Source organism: Lasioglossum baleicum, chromosome 12, assembly GCF_051020765.1.
Source record: "Lasioglossum baleicum chromosome 12, iyLasBale1, whole genome shotgun sequence".
Lineage (NCBI taxonomy): Eukaryota > Metazoa > Arthropoda > Insecta > Hymenoptera > Halictidae > Lasioglossum > Lasioglossum baleicum.
The window spans coordinates 15,817,199-15,841,118 of NC_134940.1; the positions used below are offsets into that span (position 1 = coordinate 15,817,199).

The window sequence follows — 23,920 nt, forward strand, 5'->3', positions numbered from 1 at the left end:
CATGTGGACTTGTCTTCCGGCCGTTTAGTTCGATCGCGGCCCTCGTCACGAGGGGGTTGTTGCCCGGTTGCAGCGAAAACAATACTATTCCAGTAATTCGACACAGATTGAAACGTTTTTTTGTGCATACCCTTCCTGCGGACTCCTATAAACAGTGAATTATTTTTTCCAAACTCAAGTAGTTACGCGGGAAACGTTGCGGCAGTGATTTCACTACCTTTGGTGAACACCACGATCTGTAAGTACTATTGTTTCCGTAAGACGTACCGTCCATATATAAAACGGTTTAACAATAAATCAATAATGTCTATAAAAGTGGAGGTTTATTTACACAATTTGATACATTATACATGAATGATATTCCTCGTACGTGTGCGCGTATTCATAAAAAATGTACAACATTGTAATCTCCCTGTGAGGTTTAAAATATATTTTGACTCGATACCGGCACCATTGATTCCTTGCTTGTACACGCGATTCAGTAAAGCATACAGAAATGTGTACAGCATTCATTATTGACTTTATTTTTCGTATTGAGCCACTTTGCCTATTGTTGGTAGTTCGCAAAGAAACGTAGAATTTTATGAGATTTTATTTATTTGAATGCCGAAATTAATCGTTCGTTCCCTGCTCGATTTGATTATCTATTACGCCCGTCTGGTCCATGATCTACCTAGAGCTTGTTTCCATGCAAAAGCCACGCGAGACAGTTGTGAAGCAGCAAAAAGGGCAGGTATAAATTTAAACGAGGGGCTGAACCTCTTCGAACTTGAGTCGCAACAACGTATCACCCTTCGCATGTTTATTGTTATTTATGTAACAACTGTTCCGCGTAACGATCGCCTTCGAACATTCGACGTACTTATTATTAATGGTATCGTTAACCTCGCATAATATGTATAGTTTATGCGTAAAATACAATTAATCACATTGTGCGCGATTCGTACAATTCTACGGTATAAAGAAAATATAGTTTAATGCACCATTTATCATTGATCAAAATTCACGGATCGGAAATTGTCAGAGTTTAGATTCATGTAAAATATACAATAGAAAATTGTAAGTACTCATTTGGAAGAGATTGGAGCGCCACTCAACAGCGCCATTAACATTTACAGGAAGTACTGTGACCAGTATATGCTTGTATATCTATTTGCTCGTTCAACGATAATAAAAATATGTATAAACGGTCTCTCGCGCGCGCTCTCGGAACTTGTTTTAATACTTGTTTCATACGTGTTGAAGTATAATCGTACAATCGCCGCTTATTAACTATCGGAAGTCTATCGGAAAAACCAAAAATGTGTGATCGACCGCCGAGATTCCATAGATCATCGTTCCCCGTGTTTCGCAACGTAAGCTTGTCTTGCTATCTTAACTAATTGATCGTACATCGCACGATCGGTCTCCTTTACCAGAGACGTGAATTGACTGTAGCTGTTCTGGAGCAGTATGTGTGGGTGATCGTACTCCTGTAACATAGATTAGAAATCATTTTATCATCCGGAATAGCGTTAGATACAGCGATACGTTATCACGGATCCAGATAACAAGCTCATCGATGGGTAGTTGCGAACATTGCCGTGGAAAATTGTAGATGGCGCCATTCGCGGCATTTTTTGAATACAGAAAGAAGTTACGAAAGAGATGTTACAGTTGCTTACCACCATACGACCTTTATCCATTACTAGAACTCTATCGCTGTCCATGATGGTGTTGAGTCGATGGGCAATAGTAAGTACAGTGCACCGGGCGAACTTTTTCCGTATCGTATGTTGAATCAAAGCGTCCGTCTGTGGATCAACGTTTGCGGTTGCCTCATCGAGCATGAGTATTCGATTGTTCCTTAAGATCGCTCTTGCCAAACAAACCAACTGTCTCTGACCGACACTGTAATTGCTCCCTCTATCAAATACTCGACTGCCTAACCCGGTGCCGGCAGTGGCAACGGCGTCTTTCAGCTCCACCTGTGAATTTTTTCAAATAAGGATCAATTTCCAAAGAATTGACTCGCCGGGACCGAAAAGATTATGCTCTTTTATCTGGCTAACCTCTTCGAGCACTTCCCACAGTGCGGCATCCGAGAACTCGTTGAAGGGATCTAGATTGCGCCTCAGGGTGCCAGAGAACAAAACGGGATCCTGGGGAATGATCGATATATTGCGCCGTAGATCCTCCAGGCAGATCGACCCGGTGTTTATGCCGTCGATTTCTATGGCTCCGTCGATTTTCGCTAATCTGAACAAGGCGGCTATCAACGAGGATTTTCCTGCACCGGTTCGACCAACGATTCCTACCTGTAACATTTGATAGAAACTTTATACACGGTGTCCTAGAAGGTTGTACAACTTTGAAAGAGATGATTCTTGAGGTCATTCACAGCTGTTAAGGAGTTATTCACCTTTTGCACCACGAATTATTTTGAATAATTTAGCCCTTCATGTAACTCTTTAAAAATTAAATAGCGTTCTTTTAAACTAATTTTTACAAACGCTTTTTTCAGTATTGCAACAGGTATTTCTAAGCTAACGAACTTGGCCGTATTTTGTTTGATCTCACAACTTTTTACGACCATAAGAAACTCCTGTTTATTACAGAATGTTTTTGTTGGGATTTCATCAATTTTTCATCAAGTTTCACTTCTGTCTGTGGTTTTCCACGCGTATGTTTTTTTCTTTTTGTTTTTGAAAAATTCAAAAGACTACATATACGTCATGTTGTTGGGCACACACTATATGCTTTTGGCTCGAGCCATTTGAAAATTTCGTTATTTTTGCGGTAGAAAGCACCATTCCCGAGATACAGCCATCTTTTATATGTTCTATCCTACGTACCTATTTCGTAATGTTTTTTTTTCAATACAACCCCTTCAAGGTGTAAAATTTCAAACTTTGATAATTATTCCTTTGAGTGTTTGTTATGGTGGACCTATGTACCAAATTTCAAGCTTGTAGGTCAGTGGGAAGTACCAAAAAGGTTTTGATGATCTGTCAGTCAGTCAGTCAGTCAGTCAATCAGTGACAAAAGCGATTTTTGAGGTCCTATATCTCGGAACCTACTAATGTTGGGAGCTTAATATTTTATCAATATTGAGACATGATAGCATTTAACAACTGTACGAAATTACATCGCTCCATCTGCCTCCAGTGCCGAGTTATAAGCCTCTAAAAAACGGCTAAGTTGTTTCGTGTAAAAGGAGGTATGTAGTGCGAGAACTTGGCTGGTGCACTACCGTGCACCTAGATAGAACATATTCGGGACATCTTGTAGAACCAAACGAACCTTCTCCCCCGCGGAAATAACAATGTTCAGCCCCTTCAACACCGGAGGTTCGTCTTCCCCGTATCGCAAGTAGAGATCCTTGAACCGGACCGTTCCCTCGGCGGGCCATTTCGTCGGAGCATCAGCCGGAAGAGCGACAGCTTTCTCGGTCTTCTTCGCAAATTTTCCTCGGTCGCGTAGATTCGGTTCCGGTGCTATTTGCGTGTATTCGAGTACACGTTCGACAGCCATCATCTGGTTGGCCACTTCGGCGTTCTGTCGCATGCCCCATTGGATCATCCCGGTCATGGCCATCACTTGGGTGATGGCTAAACCTACCTCACCTCCCGAAAACGCTGCGAACAAGAGGAAATCGGTCGATGCGTGTCGCGACAAGAAATAGACTACAGTAGAGGAACGGAGAACTCTATTGAGCATCTAAATGGTCAAACTAGTCGTGCGCAATCAGAACATACCAAAAAAAGGAGGCGATAAAAGGCAAAACGTGTGAGAGAGTGAACAATAGTGAACATACAGCCGATACACGTGTTTGATCATCTAGCCGCCCCTAGAGTAGCTCCATACAATTGCAAGGGTCTTACATTGTTCTAAAAGAAGAAAGCTGAAGGTAACCAATGAAGTGAACACAAGGGAAAAGACGTCCAGAGAAAATCCAAAGGCAGTGCTTGCTACTATGTACATATAAACAGTGGAAGTATGGACGTCTTGTAATTTATCGAATTCTCTCCTCAATATTTCCTGCGCGCAATACGCCCTGATTGTGCTCAGCCCGTTGAGCGTGGCGTTTAGGTGAGTGAATACAGGTGATCGAGCTGCAGAGATAAACGCGTTGACGTTATTTTAATGACGAACACAGGCAACTACGGAATGTTAGGTATCTCGTTACTTACTCATTCCCTCCATTCTTTTGATGTTCTTGCTGGTTTTGAGAAACACCTTTCGTAGCCAGTAGAATATAAATCCCAAGAACACTATCGGGATCAAGAAAAGAACATTGACGATACAAGACACCACTAGGGAGCCAACCATCATTATGCATATCTGGCCAGCATCGAGTATCGCTTTCGGCAGTAGTTCATCTATCGATCCCATATCTTTCGAGAATCTGTTGAGGATCCTGCCGCTGGGATTCGTGTCGAAAAACCGCATGCCGGTTCGGATTAGCGCGCTGAACGCCCTGTCGTGCAGCTTTTGACTGCACAGCATGCACACTTTGTAAAACGACAGGGATCTGGTGATTCCGATGATAAATATTCCCACTACAATAGCCGTGTAAATGTACAGATACGTGTACGAAGTCGTCATATCCGAATCATCGATCACCGTGTCGTTGGTAGCGTTCATGTTAACTTGCTGAATTCTGTATTGCCGTGCTTCTTCTACGTTAACGCTACAAACATGATCGACGCTCGTAAAAACTGTTTGCTATCGTCGCGTCGGAACAAAGCTACGGGAACGAAACTACTCACAAAATTGGAACGAAATAATCGTTGAGACTGACGACGCACTGAGTAATTAGAAACAGCAGAAGCACAGTAGTGGCCAGGCACAAGTTGGCGCCTGTTTGGAAGTACTTGATGAAAATTGGTCCCTTGACCGCTCCACGGGATGTCCCTTCGAAACCATCGTTCTGTTTTTCGGGGTCCTCGTCCTCCTCTTCGTCGTCGGTACCGCCGCTGCTAGCTTCCGGTGTTCGGCTCTGCCAAAAGAGAAATGTGTACAGATTTTTCATTCTCCGTCCGAAGCGTTTTTGGATCCTAAACGATACAAGAATGCGAAATGCAACTGACTCTGGTACTCGACGAGGAAAATTGTCTTCGCATGCCGCTCTTCTCCAAAGAGGAGTCATCGTGGGTATCGCCACCCTCCGAGAGAAGTAGACAGTACTCGGGTCGCTTGTCCAACAGTTCCTGATAGCTCGTGAACACTGTGACCTTCCCTTGCTCGAGCAGAACGATAGTATCGACGCTCTTCACGTATTGCAGCTGATGGGTCGCCAGGATTCTCGTCTTTCCCGACAGATATCGTTGAATGCATTCTTCGAACAAATGTTTGCTCACGTGTGTATCAACCTGAAATATCATCGTACGAAATGTCATTAAAGCTTGGTTGCCTAATCGATACCTCAGGATACAGAGCGAGCTTTACTCACAGCACTCAGGGGATCATCTAGTAGATATATATCAGCCTGTCTGTATAATGACCTGGCCAAATTGATCCTGGCCTTTTGACCCCCTGACAAAGAGCTACCCCTTTCTCCGACCACTGTCTGATCACCCTGGGGAAATTGCTTGAAGTCTCTCAGAAGGGAACACGCTTTGACAACTCTTTGGTAACGAGGACGATCGTAAGGTTGACCGAAGAGTATATTTTGTCGAACGGTCGACCCAAAGACCCAAGCTTCTTGGCCAGCGTAGCTCACACTTCCATTGACCTTGACCTGACCTTGCGTTACCTCTATTTCACCGAGAATAGCGGAAAGGAAGGAACTCTTCCCCGCCCCGACCATTCCGATCACCGCGTATGTCTTTCCTTTTTCGATCTCTAGGTTCAGTCCTTCCAGCGTGTTCTCCGAATGACTGGATTCCCATTTGGCTGTTACGTTGATCATCTGAACCGCGCATGGTTCCTCGTTCACCACAGACGGACGTTTCGTTTCTGTGGGAAAACGTGATCGAGAGTCGTTAGAATCTGCTGTTGCTAACTCGAACGGCAGTTCTGTACAGCGTGGCTTACCTTCCATGAGAGTCACGGTGTTCTTCAACAGATCGCTGGCGACCACCACTAAACCATTGTGTTTCCTCTTCTCCTCCGATCTGTCGAGATTCTCGTAGCCCTCTATCTCGTCGTCGATGTACGGCAGATCGTTTCTGGACGTTTTGTTCGAAGCCTGCTTCGCGTCCATGTTGATGCTACCGTTGAGGCTAGCGGCGAATTTATTCAGATTGAATCCCTTCTCTTGGAACTCCTCGTACATCAGGAAGTGCTGTAATCTCTTTACAGCGACCAGGCACTCAGCTATTTCGGCGAAACCGCGTACGAACATTCCCGACATGGTGTGCGCCAATATGTTGAAGAAAGAGGAGAACACGAACACCTTGTCGACGGTCAGTTCGTTCCCCAACAATATCATGCTGATCAGGGTGCAGTAAAGCGCCATTCTCGTGGTGAACAGGTTAAAAGTCATATAGATGCCTCTGATGTACGAGCTTTTCGTAACTACTTGCAACTCCAGTTTCCGGGCGGTTTCTATGAGCGCGCAGAACGGTTTCTCCCATGCGTACATTTTAATTACTTGGACGCCCGATATGATCTCGTCCATTAGTCGCACCCTCTCGTCGGTTTTCACGGCGGTTTGCAATCTGAACTTGGAGGACAGCTTCCCGGTATATGCTAAAATACGTTAACGCAATACGTGAGCGTTGCACTTCGTAGCGAGGTGTGTCCGATATAGAATGTATGCGTATAGTCATTACCGAAAACTCACATTGAATCGGCACGACAACAAACACCGCGGCGATGCCAATCAAACCGGCGTAGCCTGCCTCGGTGTAGAGGAAGTACGCTATGATCAGTCCTGAGAGCGGGGCCGACCACATGTAGTGGATGAAAATGGAAACAAGATCGAACCTGTTCACGTCGTTCGCTACTAAATTGACCACCTTTCCTGGCGCTGTCTCGCCCAATGCCGTTTTGCTGAGCCGCAACGCCTGTACAGTGTACAGAAAAGCGCACAAATCAAAAACAATCGAGAGTATTACATAGGCGAATTTGAGAACATTTTTTCGTAATTTTAATGAAAAATTATTTCTTACAAAACAAAGCAAGTTACATTAGATGTTCGAATTAGGGCGTCTCGGTTTATGTTATTAGATGCAGTTGTTATGCGATTCCGAAGTTCTTGAACATTACTGATTCTTGTGTCGTATACAACGAAAAGTCTAATACAAAGAGCGGAGCTCTGTATCGTAGAAGATGGATCGCAGTTCGAACATCTGATGTAACTTGATTTATATTGTAAGAAATAATTTTTCATTAGAATTACGTTTGCACAAAATTTCCGAGTTCGAGGTCATTTCAAGGTCATGGTGGAATACACTGTTAAATTCGTCTCAACGTCAGAAACAATCCCATGATGTCCACAGCATGTGGTGCCATTTAAAAAAGTCAAGATAACCTTCACTTTGTTACGTAAAAAGCATTTTTTCAGATTTAAGAATATGCGGACAAGTAGCTCACCAAGTACTGAGAAACTTTTGTCTAAAACATTTTTTAATTACACTACCGGAAATGCCTATAAAATGGTGATATAACTTAACGGACACATCCTGTATACCAAGATTCCAGAAGACTACAATGACCTTGAACAGGCTATGCACATTCCCCTCCACCTTGACACTCGACCGTCATCTTTATTACCTTACGATAAACAACGGAACACGCAGCGACCCTAATTTTTGCGCCAACGTGGAACGCGCCGAACATTGCCTGATTAAACGATACCACGCTCAGAAAAGTGGCGATGCAAATCCCTCCTGCATAAAGAAGCGCAGTCTCGTACGTTTCGGTGGAGTTTTTCTTGAAGTAGCGCAGCAGTCCTCCGAGAAGTATCGGTGTTCCCAATCTAGCATTTCAGTTAGGATTGATTCGATCCGATAATTAATCAAAGATCAGCGATTCGAAATCGCTGAATGGGGAAAAGAGTAGAGTGTCCAAATACCGTAGTACAAATTCGTTTATTATCTGCATCAGTCCGAGCAGAGTGTACTCCCATAAAAAGGTGCGGAAAATAGCCCTCAGGAAACTGGGTCCGCGTTTGCTCTTCCTCGATTTTTCCAGTTCGATTTCCCATTGTCTGAAAATAAAACGGTTCGAACAATTTGGTCAGCTTCCATTGCCGCGTGTTGACCCTCGGATAGCGAATGTTAAAATGTTGACGCCGATTAAAAAAAATGAATTATTCTTATAATAGTTTGTATTTTGAAAAACATCCGCCTTCCGAGGGTTAATCGGACGTCGATGCAGTGCTTCGATTGTGCCCAAATTTTCTCGCGCAGGCGCGAGAAAACAGTAACGTATCTACTATTGAAATAATCTTACCGGACAAAAAGACTCCAGGACGTGTCCTACGAGTTACAAAATATACACAAATACACTTGTTATACATTCATTTTTTTCAGAATGAAATCATATAAATTTTTTAAAATTCTGGAACCCCATTTTATCGAGAAGCTTACGTTACTGAGGCTGAAATCGCCGCGGATGCGCGAGAAAATTTGGGCACAATCGAAGCACTGCGTCGATGTTTATTTCAATTGTTGATAATAACTTGTCTAGTCTGTCCCCAAGCACGTGCGATCGATCGGTCTTCAATGGATCATAGAGATCGTCCGTCTGCAACACTTTCTTGTAGCCTGTCTTGAACAATCCTATCGTCCACCTGTTAACGCGTAACGATCGATGTTATGCATCGGTTACTTAACGGTTCACCGTTGTTTATCGGTGATTACCGCACGTAATGATAATTCAGTTTCCCGCTAGCGCGTACGCTTCTTTGCCGACGTTCATTGCCTATTTCGCATCCGAATTTTTCTATGCAATCGTCATCAATGTATGCCTGTTTGCACGCACATAACCATTTCGAACTAATCTTCGCCGTCGTTAAGATAATTTTCGAATAAATAAAATTCGCTAATCTCGTCACTCGACTTTGGTATAATTAAAAGTGAAGCATCGGTACTCCATGACCGTTGCCTCCCGATAAGAAGCTATTGTTAACTAGTTGTTAGTAATAAATAGCCTGATGATCTTTATACGGTACAAAAATAATTATGATAGTAAGAAACAGAGGTCAAGTGAAAATGTCTCTTTCAATCATTTTAATCAGTTGCGTAGAATACAACGATATTATTTCATTCTTCTAACGTGTTCACAATTCAGTCATTTTTGTCACAAATGCATAAAATCCGCAGTCTAAATAATAGTATGTACCTTTATTATCCTACGGATGCTGTGCGTTTATGACACACTCAATCATCTAACAATAAGATGTATGTAGAAGGAAACGCGTGGACTGATCAAAACAAACAGTATTTTTCTTTTGTTCTTGCATCGAGGTTGGCCGAGGGATTCATTGTAAACAGACTGCGGATCTTTATGCACAGTAAATATCGTATGCATCGATTGCAAGAAATAGAGACTAAATTGAAGGTTATTTCTTCGCTTAATGATTTTAACCTTTTGCTGTACTTTGACGAGCCAGACTCGTGATGAAGGTTTTCAACAAAGTCTAACAAATACGAATGTTATTGGTTTCATTTTCGATGAAATAAAATTGGATTCGTTTCTAATCAATATTAGCCATACAAAAAAACACATTTTCTTTTCCCTTCTACGACATTTTTGTGCATAAAGACGTTCTAATCACTGTAACTGTGAAAGAAAAGGTACGGCCAGGGGTTAGTAGAGGCGAAATCATATATATCGTCTTCAGTTTCAAAAACTTTCCAACAATTTTGAATTTCATCTACTCAACTTTGCTAGAAATGCAACGAGATCCGCAGTCCAGTTATAAAATACTCTATGAGAGCGGGGATTCGCATAAAAATCCGTAGTGTATTCGTCCTACAGGAATGATCGAGTTGTTTAATAATATCGAAGAAACTTACCACCACAATAACACGGACACCAGGCTCGCCTTTACTCGCGGGTTCGGGTTCGATTTCACGCTGCTCGAGTCCATCTTCCTGTATGCGCCGCATTAACTCACCTTTCGAGTGATTCGAACGACACACTCAAATATCACTAAACGAAAAGAATATGACGGTTTAAGCCGAGATTCGTAACTCCGCGCACTTAGCAGCAATAGCGATACATAGCAGTAGCAGCGGCAACGGTAGCGACAGCAGCAATAGAAAACGAAAGCCCAGTCTTATGGTCTGTGTCACGATTAATTGCCAGCAGTTTGGCCTATCACATGAAAATTTACACTAGGCTTCTAGATAAAGCGGCAATCTCGGGACTGATGTCACAAAAACTCTGTTTACCACCAGAATTGCTTGGTAATATCGTTTCAACGAGCAGCCCCGATTTCCTGGCACACCAGCAAATCCTTCCGCTTCTCTTCCATGAATGAGACGCGTATCGATCGAGCACCTGTATTTAAGGACAAACGGATTCTGTATCGTCTTTCGAAATGTGTAATTGTAAATTGGGTTTCTTTTCTTTATCTCCCTACTAGCTGCTTCGTCATTCCTCAAACAAGTCGCCGAGGGCTGTGTGCGTAGCTAGCGCCGTGTTATACGCGTTTTTCGACGTTAACTCGAATGTTAATTGATCGACGTCCCCTTTCGATCCACTTGCGACTGCTGTAAATACTGTTCACCCGGTTCACCGTGATTAATAGATGCGTTAAAGTAATCTTGAGTGATATCGCTACGATGTTGATTCTACAACACTTATTATTCTTGTAACGTTGTTTAGCATTCGTCTCAAGCTGACAGGGTATCGAGAACAATTCGGCAAACCACGAAATCTTCGATCTAGGGATAGCGACTGAATTTATCGATCGGACGCATACTATACATATATGTATCCGATGTGGGATATCTTACAATCATGGTTGTATCGATGATCACGATCGATCGATCGATCAATCGATTAACCAATGTGTTGCAATATCACGGAAATCGTTGAACGAAAATTTTAACGTGCCGCGTTGAATAACTTCTCGCAATCTTATAAGCTGTTTTATAATTCATAATCGGATGAGAATCTTCTGTTGTTCAAACACGCCGGTCCGACGCATGAATCAACGAGATAAAAGGCACACTTACCATCGCGTATTGATACCAGCCTGAACACGAAACGTCTACTAAGATGAGGATTCTGTGAGACTCGAATTGTACTTTGCTCAACATTATTTTATTAAGTGAGAAAGATTTTAAAGCACTCGGTAAATGTACACGTTAATGTGTTTAATATTAGACGCTGTATTGAACAATTTTCGGTAAGATGGGAAAACGTACCGTCGAAAAAATAAATTCGAAGAAGGTGCTATCTCGTTTTTTGAACGTTGCACGGAAATATGAGCATGTGTAGCCGCGGTTAAATAATTGTTGTCTTATTTTTAGTTATCGCGTATCAGCTGTGTGTAGAGTCAATGACGAAGATGAAATGGTGCCAGTAATCATCGTCGACGTTCATGATTCAGCAGAAACTGTTTCCAATTGTCAGCATGCATTCTAGTCACGACGGAAAGACGACAGAGGAACAGAGAATTCTCTACACGGCGAACCGTTGCGAAAATTCCGGCACTATACAGATAGCTAATTGTTATCGCAGCCAATGAATTTTTCCGTATGCATTGCCCTGATCCATGATTCGTATGTAGAACGATATATGTAGATACATACGTATATATATATATATATTCATCGTTTGCTCGCCGTCTGCACGGTTGCCAAGTCGGTGGAACCATTGTCGTCATGGTTATACGAGACAAATTCCTATAAACTTTCCATGGGACACGCGTACGTGCATCATTACGAGTTATGTAACCTCGATCTCACGCTCGTGACCGATTCTCTCGGTCAATCACATAAATATACATATAAATTAACGCTGCGTCCACCGTATCGGTCAAATTAATAATGCTCCAATACGGGCGTCTTGATATATTACTTGATATATGTAATTAGAGGATTAGACTATTTGTTCGAGTTCTTTCTTTTTCTATTTTTAATGGAAAGAGAAAATATTTAAAACGCGACTCCGCATGATTTTCGACGGACACCGGTTCTGTCGCATCGTGCATCGGTAAGTAGATACGCGGAAAATGTTTGAATTTCGCGTATAAACGTAACAGAACGAAGCAATGATAATGATTCAGTGATTCTGTACTCGGGATGAAGTATTAGTCCCCTAATATTTCAATGTCACGCAGCCTGACGCTAATTTATTGCCCCTTATCGGCTGTACAAACTTGAATTTATTTCGGTTGTGTTACCGTGTTGACATTCAATTTAAGCAGATTTTTTAAACAAGCATCCCAATTTCAGGTGTCAAGTTCACGATTAAAACTCTCAACGCGATTATGTCGCATCCCGTGTTTGTATATTTCCTCAGACCTGAGCAGAAGAAGGGAATTGAGGTTTGTTAACCCAGTCGGTAATGTCGCGTATGGCCCGTGATTTGAAGATGGCCGAATATGTACACAAGAGCTGCCGTAAAACAAATGTACAACGAAGGTAAATAGACTGTCACTCGCCGAGAGTTTCCGAGATACGAACAAGTGAAATCCGCTAACAGTAAATCTGTTCGCTTCTCCGGTGTCGCAAGCTTTGAAATCTTCTGCAGTCATGTTACCTGGTTTTATCGATCGGCTACGAATATATGTCCTCCTAATCTTGTCACCGAACGTTCGACGAGCACGCGATTACTTTACAGAATGTTCGGTTCGCATAACCAACAACTGCATACGAAACGTTGCTGAATTGAACTATAATTTCAAACTGAAACTTTTACGTTCGCGAGGCTATATGGGCTAACAAAAGAATAAATTCGATACTCAGAACCGCTACTTAGACGCGTTATTAGTTTTACAAAATATGACGATATTTTGAATCGCAATATCTTTTCAAAGAAACTTTTCGTAGATTGTTTCTAAAAAAATAATTCTGGGATTTGTAATTCGAGTGCGACACCGATTGAAGGAACTGAGTTAGCGCGGACTCGTCAAGAAAGCATCGCGGATGTCCTTTGAAAACAATTGAAACACGTTACGCAACAAGCGAGAAGTTAACCTGAAACATTCAACGATCGCCTACGAGAGGGCAACAGAAACGAAGATAGCGGCAAGGTTCTGGCTATCTTTCTCCCGGACACTTGCAATTCCAACTGACCACCAACTGTCAACGTCTAAAAATACACGTCTGTTCGATTATTAATCGGTTTCCTCGTATTTAACGGTTGCGGGTGTAGTCTTCAAAATAGCTGTACGACTTGACGCGTTTAATGGGTCTTCATCGAAACGATGCCACGCGAAATTGTTATCGAGACCAGATGCTGCGAAGGGGTCAATTGCTAACGACACGTGATACATAACGGTTCAACGCGATATATTCTCGGCGCGTCTACTCTTGCACTAGATGACTGAGTCTTTTCAAATTATTTATACAACACAGTCAAGAAGTAAAGTTCAATTTTTACAACGAAATCGACCGGCATACCGCCGTTAATTTGAATAACATTCTAATTTGAATAACATTCGATCACCCGTTTTCCCGGTGTTATATGTATTACTTTCTATTACCGAAACAAAATACTCAAAGTGTTAGTTTCGTCACAGCAAACGCGCGGATCTGTCATCATCGCGCGTGAACGCTTGCAAATTATATCCTAGAGAAATCAACGCGAGAAACAATTGAACGGGCACGCGTGGTTAACAACAATGCAGCACGTGGTTGATCATTAATTTAATTAGCTCTCCCGCTCTTGCAGGAACGGAGCTACATACGTGAATGAATTTATAAAAACGACAGCGTGGATCTCGTCCAAAGTGTGTATACAAATAAACTGTAATGTAACGAATCATTATCGTTTTGCGCGGACCGTGGTTTTGATACGCGTTCGCGTGCTGCCTTATCAACAGTAGATTTGCTTGCGCATAGTTGAGGTAGATCTTTCGAAAGTCTAGCGGAATATATTTTGAGCCGGGAGGGTAATAACAGGTAATAAGCGTTCCTCGAAGCAGCTATCGCGGTGGCCTCGACGTCAACCATCAAACGTTTGCTTATTCTTGGTCGTCTTGTATGTTGCGACTTGCTTGAAAGTGAGTCGACGATGACGGAACAACTAGTGCAAGCTCGTTTCGGAGTTAGTCGACTTATACTCACTGTTTTGTGTCAGTGTACGGATATATGGGTAGACGATTCGTGATTCGGCTTCGCTAGAGAATCATACGTATACGTGTCACATGCTGGAACGAGGGAAACTGACTTTCTCAGCGCGGAATACGTGTGGAACGAATCCCAACCGACACGCGCGCACTCAACGCAAAACCTGCGCCGCTACTGGCCGCTACTGACTACAGATCTCGCTTTTCCTCTGCTTGGCTCTTCGCTTGCTCGTTCGCTCTTCGCTTCGCGCTGTAACGCACCAATACTATCGCACACATTATACAGATTCGACTCGACTGGCTCCGTCAGAGTCGTCGACACATCGGCCAGAGTTCTCTCTTCACGCTTCTTGATGCGTATTCAACCGTTGCACTCTTCCACCGTAGAATTATTTTAGTCTTATCTATAATAACGCATTCTACTTCTCGTTTAACGCATGTATTGTCCAGTTCCCCTTTATTGTTGAATACATACATCGTAAAAGCCACGTTTCGCTATTTTCACAACAGCTTTGTCGTTAGAATAACAGAAAAAATGTATAAAATAGAACTCTACGGGTATTTGAGTAACAAAAATCATGGGTCGTGAAAATTATACTTAACCTATTTCGTCTTTACCTAAATACATACATATACAAGACACAACTCGATCCTTCGACTCTGGTTCTATGACATTTTGTAGAATGTCGAAACCATCGGTCACGAATGATACACGGTGCGTCTATTTTGTCAGGAAACTTGTAAACATCTCGAAAACTACGGGTAACGTGCGAAAACATTTATTTTACCTCACAATGACCTCAAAAAGACCTGTAAAGATCGCAGTTGTTTCCCCCGTAGTTTTCGAGGTGCGCATTATTTCCAACATTAGAAAATATAATGGGCACACGGTATATTTATTTGTTGACCATTTTCTACATTGAACAACGAGAGAATGACACGTTACGTATGAAAACAGTTTACTTTCTCATCAAAACAGTGTCATAGGCTAATTACAAAAATAATCCTATTATTACAATCGTTTTAATACACTAAATATTTATGCGATGTTCGACATATCATAATATAAGATGCTTATGTACATTTACTTAGATTCCTAATCATAATTTCCTAGAGTAGATTTTTTTTTAAAGTATGAATCCTAAGTCTTTTTATAAATATTGTCCATCTCGAATCGTTTCTACCGTTCAGATCTTCAATGTTTCTTCAAACCTCGTACAAGGTTTAAAAATACTTGAAGTTTTCGTGTATTTGGGAATTCAACGATTTGCACATCCATATATTATACACATTAGCGGACCTCAAACTTTGGTCAATGGGGGAATGTGAAAAGTTCTTTTTCTTTTTTTTTACAGATGAAGTTAATGAAGTTTAGGCCGCTTGTTCTATACCGACATAAATAGAGAAATGTTTAAATTGCACTACTCCGTCAGAGCACGACCGATACCATGACTTTCACTCTTTTATAGCCGTGTTCGAGGCACTTGTGCGGAGTAACGTGCGCATCATGGGTAAAGCACTTAGATTTAGCGATTGTTTATCCATAAAATTATGTCAATGTACGAGCTTACATAATAGATTACAACCACAATTTAATCGTCAGCTGTTCTAAAAACAAAAAAGGAAACATAATACAGGCCCAGGCCCTTCCTTTATTACTCATTACAGAGCAGAGCATCCTTTTCCTCCTATTTCTGTAAGTTGCTCTCATGATTCGTTGATTTTTTCGCTTTGCTGTTACAATAAAAATATCTAGTAAAAACTTCTATACGGTTCTACAAAATAAAATAAAAATAAAATAATTACTTAAACGAATGCATAAGTTGCCGAGTGTACATATATATTATCCTTATTAAAAAAAAAAAGAAAAAAATGAAGAAAAGATAGTTTCAATACTTCTACGACATACTGTGTCGACAGCGCATTTCTCCAACCGGTTCTCAACAACAATTTTGTCGAGTTTCGGGAGTCGATAGCATCAGTACTAGTTTCTCGTGGGCGTACCCCAAGTTTTTCGCCAAACCCTGACAACATCCGTTCTCTTGGATGGATTGGAATCTGTACGTTCTGAAATTCTTAGCTGTGTCTATGTACGTAACTGCCGCCATTAACGGGCACATAATAATTTTCGAGTGATCCAGGAAGTTTATCTGTAAGGACAGTAACATTGCTAAATAACATAGAACAATTGTATATTGGTATTTTGAAAAAGGAAGAAACTCAATTTCGTCGAGTCGACGGAATGAGAGAACTCGAGAGCAGAACTTCGGTTTTGCTTACTTGTACAGTTCCATTAGTAAGTTGCATAACTACGGCATGTTGTGTTCTAAACCATTGATGCATGTACGGTATCCTAGACATGGCATCGCTTGGCTTCACGGGTACAGAACTTCCAGCTTTCATTAAATGTTCTTTCATGTATTTCAAAAAGAAGTTCATCAGCTTCATCTTCTTTTCCAGCTCCTGTGGGTATTCTCGAACGGTATAATACAGCTCGTTCCCTTCGCGATTTATGTAGTGGATGTTAAAACAGTTAGCCAGCATGATTAAGCGGGTACCGTCATTGTACATAACACCAACTCCGTCATCGGAAAGCTGATAGCCGAAACCATACTTGTCCGAATAGTCAACCCATTTACTTATCCATATAACAGGCTGTGCGGCTGGGTCAGTCATTTCATCTAAACAATTTCAATTCGATCATCTTAATATAAAATGTATAGATGTTGCAAAATGTTGCAAAACAAGCAGAAACCTAATAGAAGTTTCATGCTTCCTTTTATCATTCTAATTGGCTAAATTTAATACATTGACGTTCTTAAATTCTTTCTTGTCATAAATGTATAAAATCTGTAGTCTAGTTAACAATGAGTACATGCTATTTACAGCAAAACAAAAAAGTTTAAGAGGTCGGCTTGCTCGAGCCAGTTTCGTTAGACATATCATGTAAGAATCAATATTCTCGAGTACCTTCTGATAATGTTGTCTCTCTACTTAGATTAGCTTTTAATACTGCAGCCAGCTGCTCTTTTAGTATCTGAAGCATGTTCTTGATATCATGACTCAGTTTTTGGACTTCGTTTACCGTTTCTTGAGGTTTTGTCTTACGCCCTGGACTATTTGGTACTCTGAATACAAAGTCTTGTCCCTCCCCTATTATATTAGTGTTCATCTCAGATAACGGTTTGCGTTGATTGTGCATTTCTAACATATCCAGGCGAGGTGCCATCGTTAAACACGATAGCGGTAGACTTGCTGGCATGAAACCTGGAACAAAAGGTATTGGAGGCATTCGATGAAAAGAGGATTTCTTTAACGATAATAGTAGCGATAGAAACGCGTATTTACCGCAGGTAAAGAATTGATCTTTCAATAGTTGGCCTATAGTAGGACGTTTGGACGGATTTCCTTGTAGCATATCCGATATCATACTCATAGCGATAGAATTGATATGGTGAGGAATTTTATACTGAACTTGTTTAATTCTAGCGTAAGTCTCTCTCAAACTGGATGTTTCGAATGGTGGTTTGCCCACGAGTAGAGTGTACATGATACATCCGATGCTCCATATATCGACTTCATAGGAATGGCCAGACTTTGTCAAAATTTCTGGTGCTATATAATTAGGAGTTCCACAGACGGTCCTGTTAATACAGAAGAAAAGTTTGATTTCGTTTTTCATTGGTCGAACACGTGTGTAAACATGCGCGAGCATTACTTCTTTCGTTCTCCTTCGTGCTCCAACCTAGTGGCCAATCCAAAATCACCGATTTTAACTTGCAGATCGTCACTCAAAAATAAATTACCTAACTTCAGATCTCTGTGAATGATTTTATTTAGGTGCAGGTAATTAACACCGTCTAAGATTTGTTTCATATAAAATCGAGTTTCACATTCGGTTAATGCTTTTCTACGTTTGTGCAATTCCATCATCGACTGAAAATTAAAATGGTTGCGTTTAGTGATGTGTATGTCCTTGCGTACAACCTGTTGATCGGAGGAGCATTAAAGTGACATACCCTCTTGCGACATAATTCTAGAATTATATATACATATTGAGGATCGTCAAAGAATCCATAAAAACCAACAACGTTTTTATGATTCAAAGTCTGATGAATCGAGATTTCTTGTGTCATTTTTTCTCTGTGATTGCTCTTCGTGATTTGTGCCTTCGGGACAATCTTTCCAGCGTACACACGATGCGACTTTGATTCCCTGATCTCGTAACATTTTGCAAAGCCACCCTAAAATATTGTGTAGATATACTCGCAGCACATTGGCACAATTGGAGTCTGCGGTTACTCCACCGGTATACATGCAAACTAACATTTATTTCGTTATAATGTAAGGAACTTCGTTAGACTTCGTTCAAGTACAATAGAGTTAACAATTTTTTACGATGACGGGTTTTGGCACTGTTTCTATGCAACACAGATTGATTACAACAACTTTTGAATACGATCAAGCAGAAAAGCTGTTTTGTCGTGAAAGTTTAAAAATCAAGCGATACGAAAAAGCAAGGCAACAGATGTACAGGCTTACCTTTCCGAAAAATCGGCCTTTGATGTAACTTTTCCCCGAGTGTACGTCGTATATAATGTCCGGAATAACACTTTCCTTCTCGTCTTTCGACATTTTGACTAAGATTGTTCTTGATCTATACTATTTGGATAGTGTGCGAGCAGTCAAGTTTGATGTTACAGTCTTAGTTTCGGAACGGAACGTCCAGTAATTGGGTACCACAGTACCACCCGAAAAGATCTGCCTACTACTTACACCGTTGAATGTCTTCCGAATTTCAAACTACAGTTTTTGTCTTGCGGAAGAGAAGCAACGGATTTCAATATTTAAATCCAAACATCGCAACCAATCACACGTTTGCCCGCGTAAATTCTGCCAAGATACGAACATATATTCCCTATATCATTCGGATGGGTTCACAAAGTTTTGTAACTAGAATAAAGTTCCTAGCGGTTCCATTCCACGTTGCGTGTCTGCCTTGAGACTCTCCGACCATAAATAGACGACAATTTGTAAAACTACTGAATAAATATCATATGCATTTTATTTCCACACTAAATATCACATCTACGTGCATTTATATTTTTATAAATAAATCTTAGTAATATAGGTATATGGTATATTAGTGTAATTTTGAACGTTTTATAATGTTTGTAAGCACACGACCACCTCGTTTGATAAATTATGTATATGTATATATCAATATATATATAGAGAAACATTATATATATTATATATATAGAGTCGAAGTCGAATTGCGACATCTTGTGAAGATAGGCCTTAATGGAAGGATATCCGGTAATGTCGGCTATAGTAATCGAGTGGCAATGGTCGATGCTTCTTTTTCCGGGTACCGGCGTCCATTTTCCTTGTTGGCTTGTCTAAAGTTGGCGCGTTTGTCACTTCTAAACGGATTATTTGTCGTCCAGTGAATCGTAAGTACTCTTTGATTGAAGTAAATTGTTCCCGTTACACGATGTCTCTCTGCGTTGCGGTTAAGTTTCCTGATATATTACGAAAAACAAGAAGGAAAAAGGAAAAACGCTTTAGGTTTGACGACGGTATCGGATGGCGTCTATAGGGTGATTTAGAAATGGGATGGATCGTAACCTCTTGTGAAAATCGGAGTTGGATACAATCGTTTTTCACGTAAAATATCGAAGCTTGTCTCGTCCCGACGTTCCCTTTCTTCTCGATAGGTTAAAGCGCGAAACGGAGTCGTTGTTATCATTTTATAATTAACGTTGTCTCCGTTACAATTGGTTTGTTTTAAAATTTTAGATACACAAATAAATGGAAGGTGCTTCTGCTGGTAGAGGTGGCTTTCGTGGCCGTGGCGGTCCAGGAGGCCCAATGAGAGGACGTGGTGGTTTCGGAGATAGAGGAAGGTAACAAATTTTTAGTAATGTTTTTGTTAGTTATTTTCAAACAAATTGCAGAGTTTATTGCATCGATGCGCAAGGGATAAGTGTGTCTCTTTTAAGAAAAGTTTATAAAGCAAATAAAATAACATTGAAAGGTTAATTTGATACCTTTTATGGCACTTTTTCTCTTCGTACGTATTTGTGGTTCCGAAAGGGGTCTAAAATATAACTTATCGTGTGGCGGTATTTAAGGGGTGGACCACCAAGAGGCGGAGGCATGATGCGAGGTGGTCGTGGCAGTGGCCCTGGAGGTGGAATGAGAGGCGGACCACCTGGAATGAGGGGTAGAGGAGGTCCTCCTGGAAGAGGTGGACACGGAGGACATTTTCCTCCTGGGTATAGTATATCAAGCCAATAACGCTGTTTGTTCTTAACCCCTTGCGCTAAGATTTATTTTACGGTTGCAGCGATTAGACCTTCCTTGTCATTCATAGTTTCCTAGAAGGAAAAGAAAGTTTATATTCATTGTATGCTTATGTATTCTCCCCCCAATGGCTATATAACGACAACAGCAATATAGAATTTTATTTCAGAGAGTTTAAAGGAAATTAATAACATTTATATACACTACCGCTCTAAAGTATGTGGACACTTGTTCAATTCTCCTCCTGGAAGAAAAAATATCTTCAAGGGATTTAATCAAATTTCATGCGATCTGCTTTATACAGTATTGGAGAATTTATCTGAGCAATAATTTATCAGTAGACCGCGAATTGTGTGCATTTATAACAAAAATTATTATTTGGGATTGGACCCTCTAGGGATTGGACCTAAAATATATATGTATTTGATTTTTTATTTATATTTTTCTGAACAATATGAATTTTTTTGAACACTACAACAAGAACACTTGTACATCAAGACTATCTGTTTACATCTACCAAAGGCCTAGTTCCATATAACCAATTGTAGTTGTTCTAAAAGAGATTCGTAAAAATCACTTTTCCACTGAAGTTACGCAAACCTCCCTTGAAATACGTTTTGAAACATTTTCAGTGGTACACATACTTTAGCTATTTACTATTTCAAATTCTATTTTACCCAGCTCTGTGAACATAAAATATCGTCTAATAACAATCAAATAGTACACAAATTTCAATGATAAATGTCTACATACTTTTGAGCGGTAGTTGTATCTAGTAGGTTGCGTTCAAAATCTTCATCACAAGTCTGACTCGATGTTATAGTGCAAGGGGTCAAGAAGAAAGGATCATTGTATCGCGGTACTTCGTTGTTTCTACAATTTATTTTTAATTCACAGAGGTCCTCCAGAGCCGGGAATGTCCAGTGGACCTGGAGGCAACGGCCCCTCTGGTCCACCAGGAATGGGAGGTCCTCCACGGGGTGGTAGCAGAGGCGGAGGAAGCACCGGCTTTCGTGGAAGGGGAAGGGGTGACTTCTCGCGAGGTGATAGTCGTAGAGGTAGTAGCAATTTCCGTGGTAGAGGAGGAATGGATAGAGGCAGTCGAGGAGGATCCAGGTACAACCTGTAACTATCGTTAATTTATGTATTTTAATACTTCTGTACAGTCTGGTCTGTCCAAGGTGTACAGAACACAGCGTAGTTCTTGACTTGTCTTGATTAAATTGTAAATTTTAGGGGTGGATCGGGCAGAGGTGGTCCAGGAGGTAGAGGAGGTTTCGGAGATCGTGGAAGCAGAGGAGGCAGTGGCCGTGGCGGTCCATCGAAACGCGGTGGAGGTCCTCCAGGTTCCAGTGGACCATCCAAGAGACCGAGGTTCGATCAACCGTCTTCTCAACCTGCGAACGGGTACGCGACTCAACCACCCAGGTATCGATACTAATTTCGATCGTAGTTTAACAGCGTTATCTGAAACGAAATCGTATCCATGTGAAATGAAAGAATTTCGGTACAGTCAAGGAGCATACGGAGGAGGCGCTAGCAATGCATATGGTGGCGGTCAGCAACAGCCGCAGCAGCAACAAGCAGTGGGCTACGGCGGAGGCTATGGATCACAAAATTATACTCAGTCCTCGTACCAGGGTTACGAAAGCTATCAACAGCCCCCGGATTACGGTCAAACAGCAGTAAGTCAATATATTCGGAGTAGTAAGTAATTCGAGTCGACGATTACATGAATATAATTTGGGATACTGTTTGCATGTGTTTAGGGCTACCCACCATCAACCGCAGCCGATAATAGGTATGGCGGAGCACCTACCGTTCCCGCTACAGGAGCATTCAGTACTGGTGATCCCTACAGCTATGGCAAAGCACCACCATCAGGTTGGTATAGAGCAGTAGTATTTATTTATTTTTCTTTTAATTACACTCCTCAAAAGAATTAAGGGATCCCTTCTGCGGACCCGATAAAATTGCTCCCAATCTGGTCTCAGGATTTTGTAAGAAATCGATTTAAAATCAGCGTGGAAAAATCTACGGGAAATGATATATAGCATGTTAAAAAACAATTTTTTCCGCGCGTGGTACTGGAGAAACCACATTTTCTTGAAATTCGACATGTTCAACGAATTTTCTCAACGTTAAAGAACGTTCGTACCATAATCTCCCTATTTTTCCCATACTCTGCAAAGTTTCAGCTTTAATTTAAAAAAAAATTTCATCGCTCTACCTCATTTCTATCGAAAGTTCTTTGATTTTGAATCGAGTTTGGTCCAAATTTTCCGACATCGACGTTTTTTTGGCGACAACTCATGTCAGGCGAAGATATTTTGCTTTCTGGTTCGAAAAAAACGTCCACGTTCCAAACTTGAAAGGGTGATTTCTCAAGATAAAAGTCTGCTCTATCGCGTGGTATAGTTCGATTTTCCACTGGACCCTTATTTCTTGAGATAAATTGAAAAATATCCTCAAAAATTGGTGCAAAAGTGGTGTCTCTCCGTCTTTAATCATTGTTTAAACAATCATAATGTATTAATATTGGATATCACTGTATTCGGGAGAGTCTACAGAATGTTTTGCTGCACAGAACAATTCAATATCAACAATATCATAATAACATCACAATATTTGTTTAAAGTTGAAAAATATGTTTTTTTTTTCAAAGCCATGTTCCTCAAAAACTGTGCGTATAGGAGAAAAATTAAATTAAATTAATAAGAAGCACCCGACAGTAACTAGGGAACAAATTTGATGTTGGACAGTGTAATTAACTGTAACCGCGATTAATCTTTTTGCTCGACCTATCTGCTGCTAATAGATCGATAATATCATTCTGTTTATCGTGCTTATAGATTACTCGAATCAGGATGGTGTATACGGCAAACAGGATTATGGTAAGTACAGCTCACATTCCAACAGACATTATTAAATATTGAAAGGCAGTTTCATATTACGTGTAAGAATAGACTCGATTACAAGTATACCGTTAGGGGAAACAGTTCTTAGCATAACAAAACGAAAGATAACTGAAAAATCTAAGAACTATGTTCAGTCGAGAATTTTTCATTCTCACAAGAGAAAAGAAAACAAATACAAAAGACAAAAGTTTTAACGTTGAATGCAAGAATTACAGTTATTAGAAGCAGGTTTATTTTTAATATATTTTTCGATACTGAACAGACACATGTATGTCGAGAATATGTGTCTCTACGATCAAGGACACGAATATTCTATTTGAAAGCAGATTCGAATTAATTTGATGACGTGCTAATGTTAAATGTAAAGAGATATACCAAACAGAAAACACAGAATTTGAATTGCATGACAAACTAATCGTGTTAATGAAAACAGAAGTCAATAATACATTCCGAAACCGAGGGAAACGATGTCCATGTAGTTGATCAGTTTCCCGTGACAAATTAATGTGTGTAT

At 40.8% G+C, this 23,920-nt stretch overlaps 3 protein-coding genes across 12 annotated transcripts in view; 1 reads left to right on the forward strand and 2 right to left on the reverse strand.

Annotated features, from left to right (window-relative positions):
* Positions 1-23: 23 nt before the first annotated feature.
* The window catches only part of LOC143214036 (uncharacterized), a 28,469-nt gene continuing 4,572 nt past the window's right edge, over positions 24-23,920 (forward strand). For 2 of the 4 annotated variants that reach the window (XM_076434556.1, XM_076434559.1), the window contains exons 1-8: positions 19,476-19,635; positions 19,982-20,088; positions 20,317-20,460; positions 21,386-21,613; positions 21,725-21,916; positions 22,002-22,173; positions 22,258-22,372; positions 23,341-23,382. In XM_076434556.1, coding sequence (XP_076290671.1) covers positions 19,994-20,088; positions 20,317-20,460; positions 21,386-21,613; positions 21,725-21,916; positions 22,002-22,173; positions 22,258-22,372; positions 23,341-23,382 — 988 coding nt within the window. In that variant the 5' untranslated portion in view covers positions 19,476-19,635; positions 19,982-19,993. Of the gene's footprint in view, positions 239-19,475; positions 19,636-19,981; positions 20,089-20,316; positions 20,461-21,385; positions 21,614-21,724; positions 21,917-22,001; positions 22,174-22,257; positions 22,373-23,340; positions 23,383-23,920 lie in introns of those variants that run through there. The other 2 variants (XM_076434557.1, XM_076434558.1) reach the window with 2 other exon arrangements.
* On the reverse strand, positions 307-14,403 carry LOC143214025 (ATP-binding cassette sub-family C member 4). Of its 6 annotated transcripts, XM_076434534.1 has the most exons (17): positions 14,178-14,397; positions 10,329-10,437; positions 9,951-10,086; positions 8,612-8,722; positions 8,003-8,137; positions 7,702-7,906; positions 6,770-6,992; positions 6,019-6,675; positions 5,435-5,940; positions 5,073-5,354; positions 4,752-4,981; positions 4,173-4,672; positions 3,864-4,094; positions 3,283-3,617; positions 2,052-2,297; positions 1,665-1,967; positions 307-1,472 (listed from the first exon to the last, which is right to left on the reverse strand). In XM_076434534.1, the coding sequence occupies exons 3-17, from the start codon at positions 10,022-10,024 to the stop codon at positions 1,332-1,334; spliced, it is 4,179 nt and encodes a 1,392-aa protein (XP_076290649.1). In that variant the 5' UTR covers positions 10,025-10,086; positions 10,329-10,437; positions 14,178-14,397; the 3' UTR covers positions 307-1,331. The 6 variants fall into 6 exon arrangements, with proteins under 6 accessions (XP_076290649.1, XP_076290645.1, XP_076290648.1 ...); XM_076434530.1 differs by having other exon boundaries at positions 5,435-6,675; positions 14,178-14,403; XM_076434533.1 differs by lacking the exon at positions 10,329-10,437 and having other exon boundaries at positions 5,435-6,675; positions 14,178-14,403.
* Polo (Serine/threonine-protein kinase polo) lies at positions 14,591-19,028 on the reverse strand. Of its 2 annotated transcripts, XM_076434549.1 has the most exons (8): positions 18,722-19,024; positions 18,199-18,423; positions 17,898-18,115; positions 17,528-17,823; positions 17,150-17,446; positions 16,460-16,860; positions 16,089-16,329; positions 14,591-15,954 (listed from the first exon to the last, which is right to left on the reverse strand). In XM_076434549.1, the coding sequence occupies exons 1-7, from the start codon at positions 18,812-18,814 to the stop codon at positions 16,120-16,122; spliced, it is 1,740 nt and encodes a 579-aa protein (XP_076290664.1). In that variant the 5' UTR covers positions 18,815-19,024; the 3' UTR covers positions 14,591-15,954; positions 16,089-16,119. The 2 variants fall into 2 exon arrangements, with proteins under 2 accessions (XP_076290664.1, XP_076290663.1); XM_076434548.1 differs by lacking the exon at positions 14,591-15,954 and having other exon boundaries at positions 16,040-16,329; positions 17,150-17,823; positions 18,722-19,028.

Coding starts and splice junctions, on each gene's coding strand:
- LOC143214025 (XM_076434533.1), bottom strand. CDS start 10,024: ATGGACTCGAGCAGCGTGAAATCGAACCCGAACCCGCGAGTAAAGGCG. Junction 5,355..5,434: donor TAGATGATCCCCTGAGTGCT/GTGAGTAAAGCT, acceptor ATGATATTTCAG/GTTGATACACACGTGAGCAA. Junction 4,095..4,172: donor CAAAAGAATGGAGGGAATGA/GTAAGTAACGAG, acceptor TTATCTCTGCAG/CTCGATCACCTGTATTCACT.
- Polo (XM_076434548.1), bottom strand. CDS start 18,814: ATGTCGAAAGACGAGAAGGAAAGTGTTATTCCGGACATTATATACGAC. Junction 18,116..18,198: donor TAGAATTATGTCGCAAGAGG/GTATGTCACTTT, acceptor TTTAATTTTCAG/TCGATGATGGAATTGCACAA. Junction 16,861..17,149: donor AGAGACAACATTATCAGAAG/GTACTCGAGAAT, acceptor GAAATTGTTTAG/ATGAAATGACTGACCCAGCC.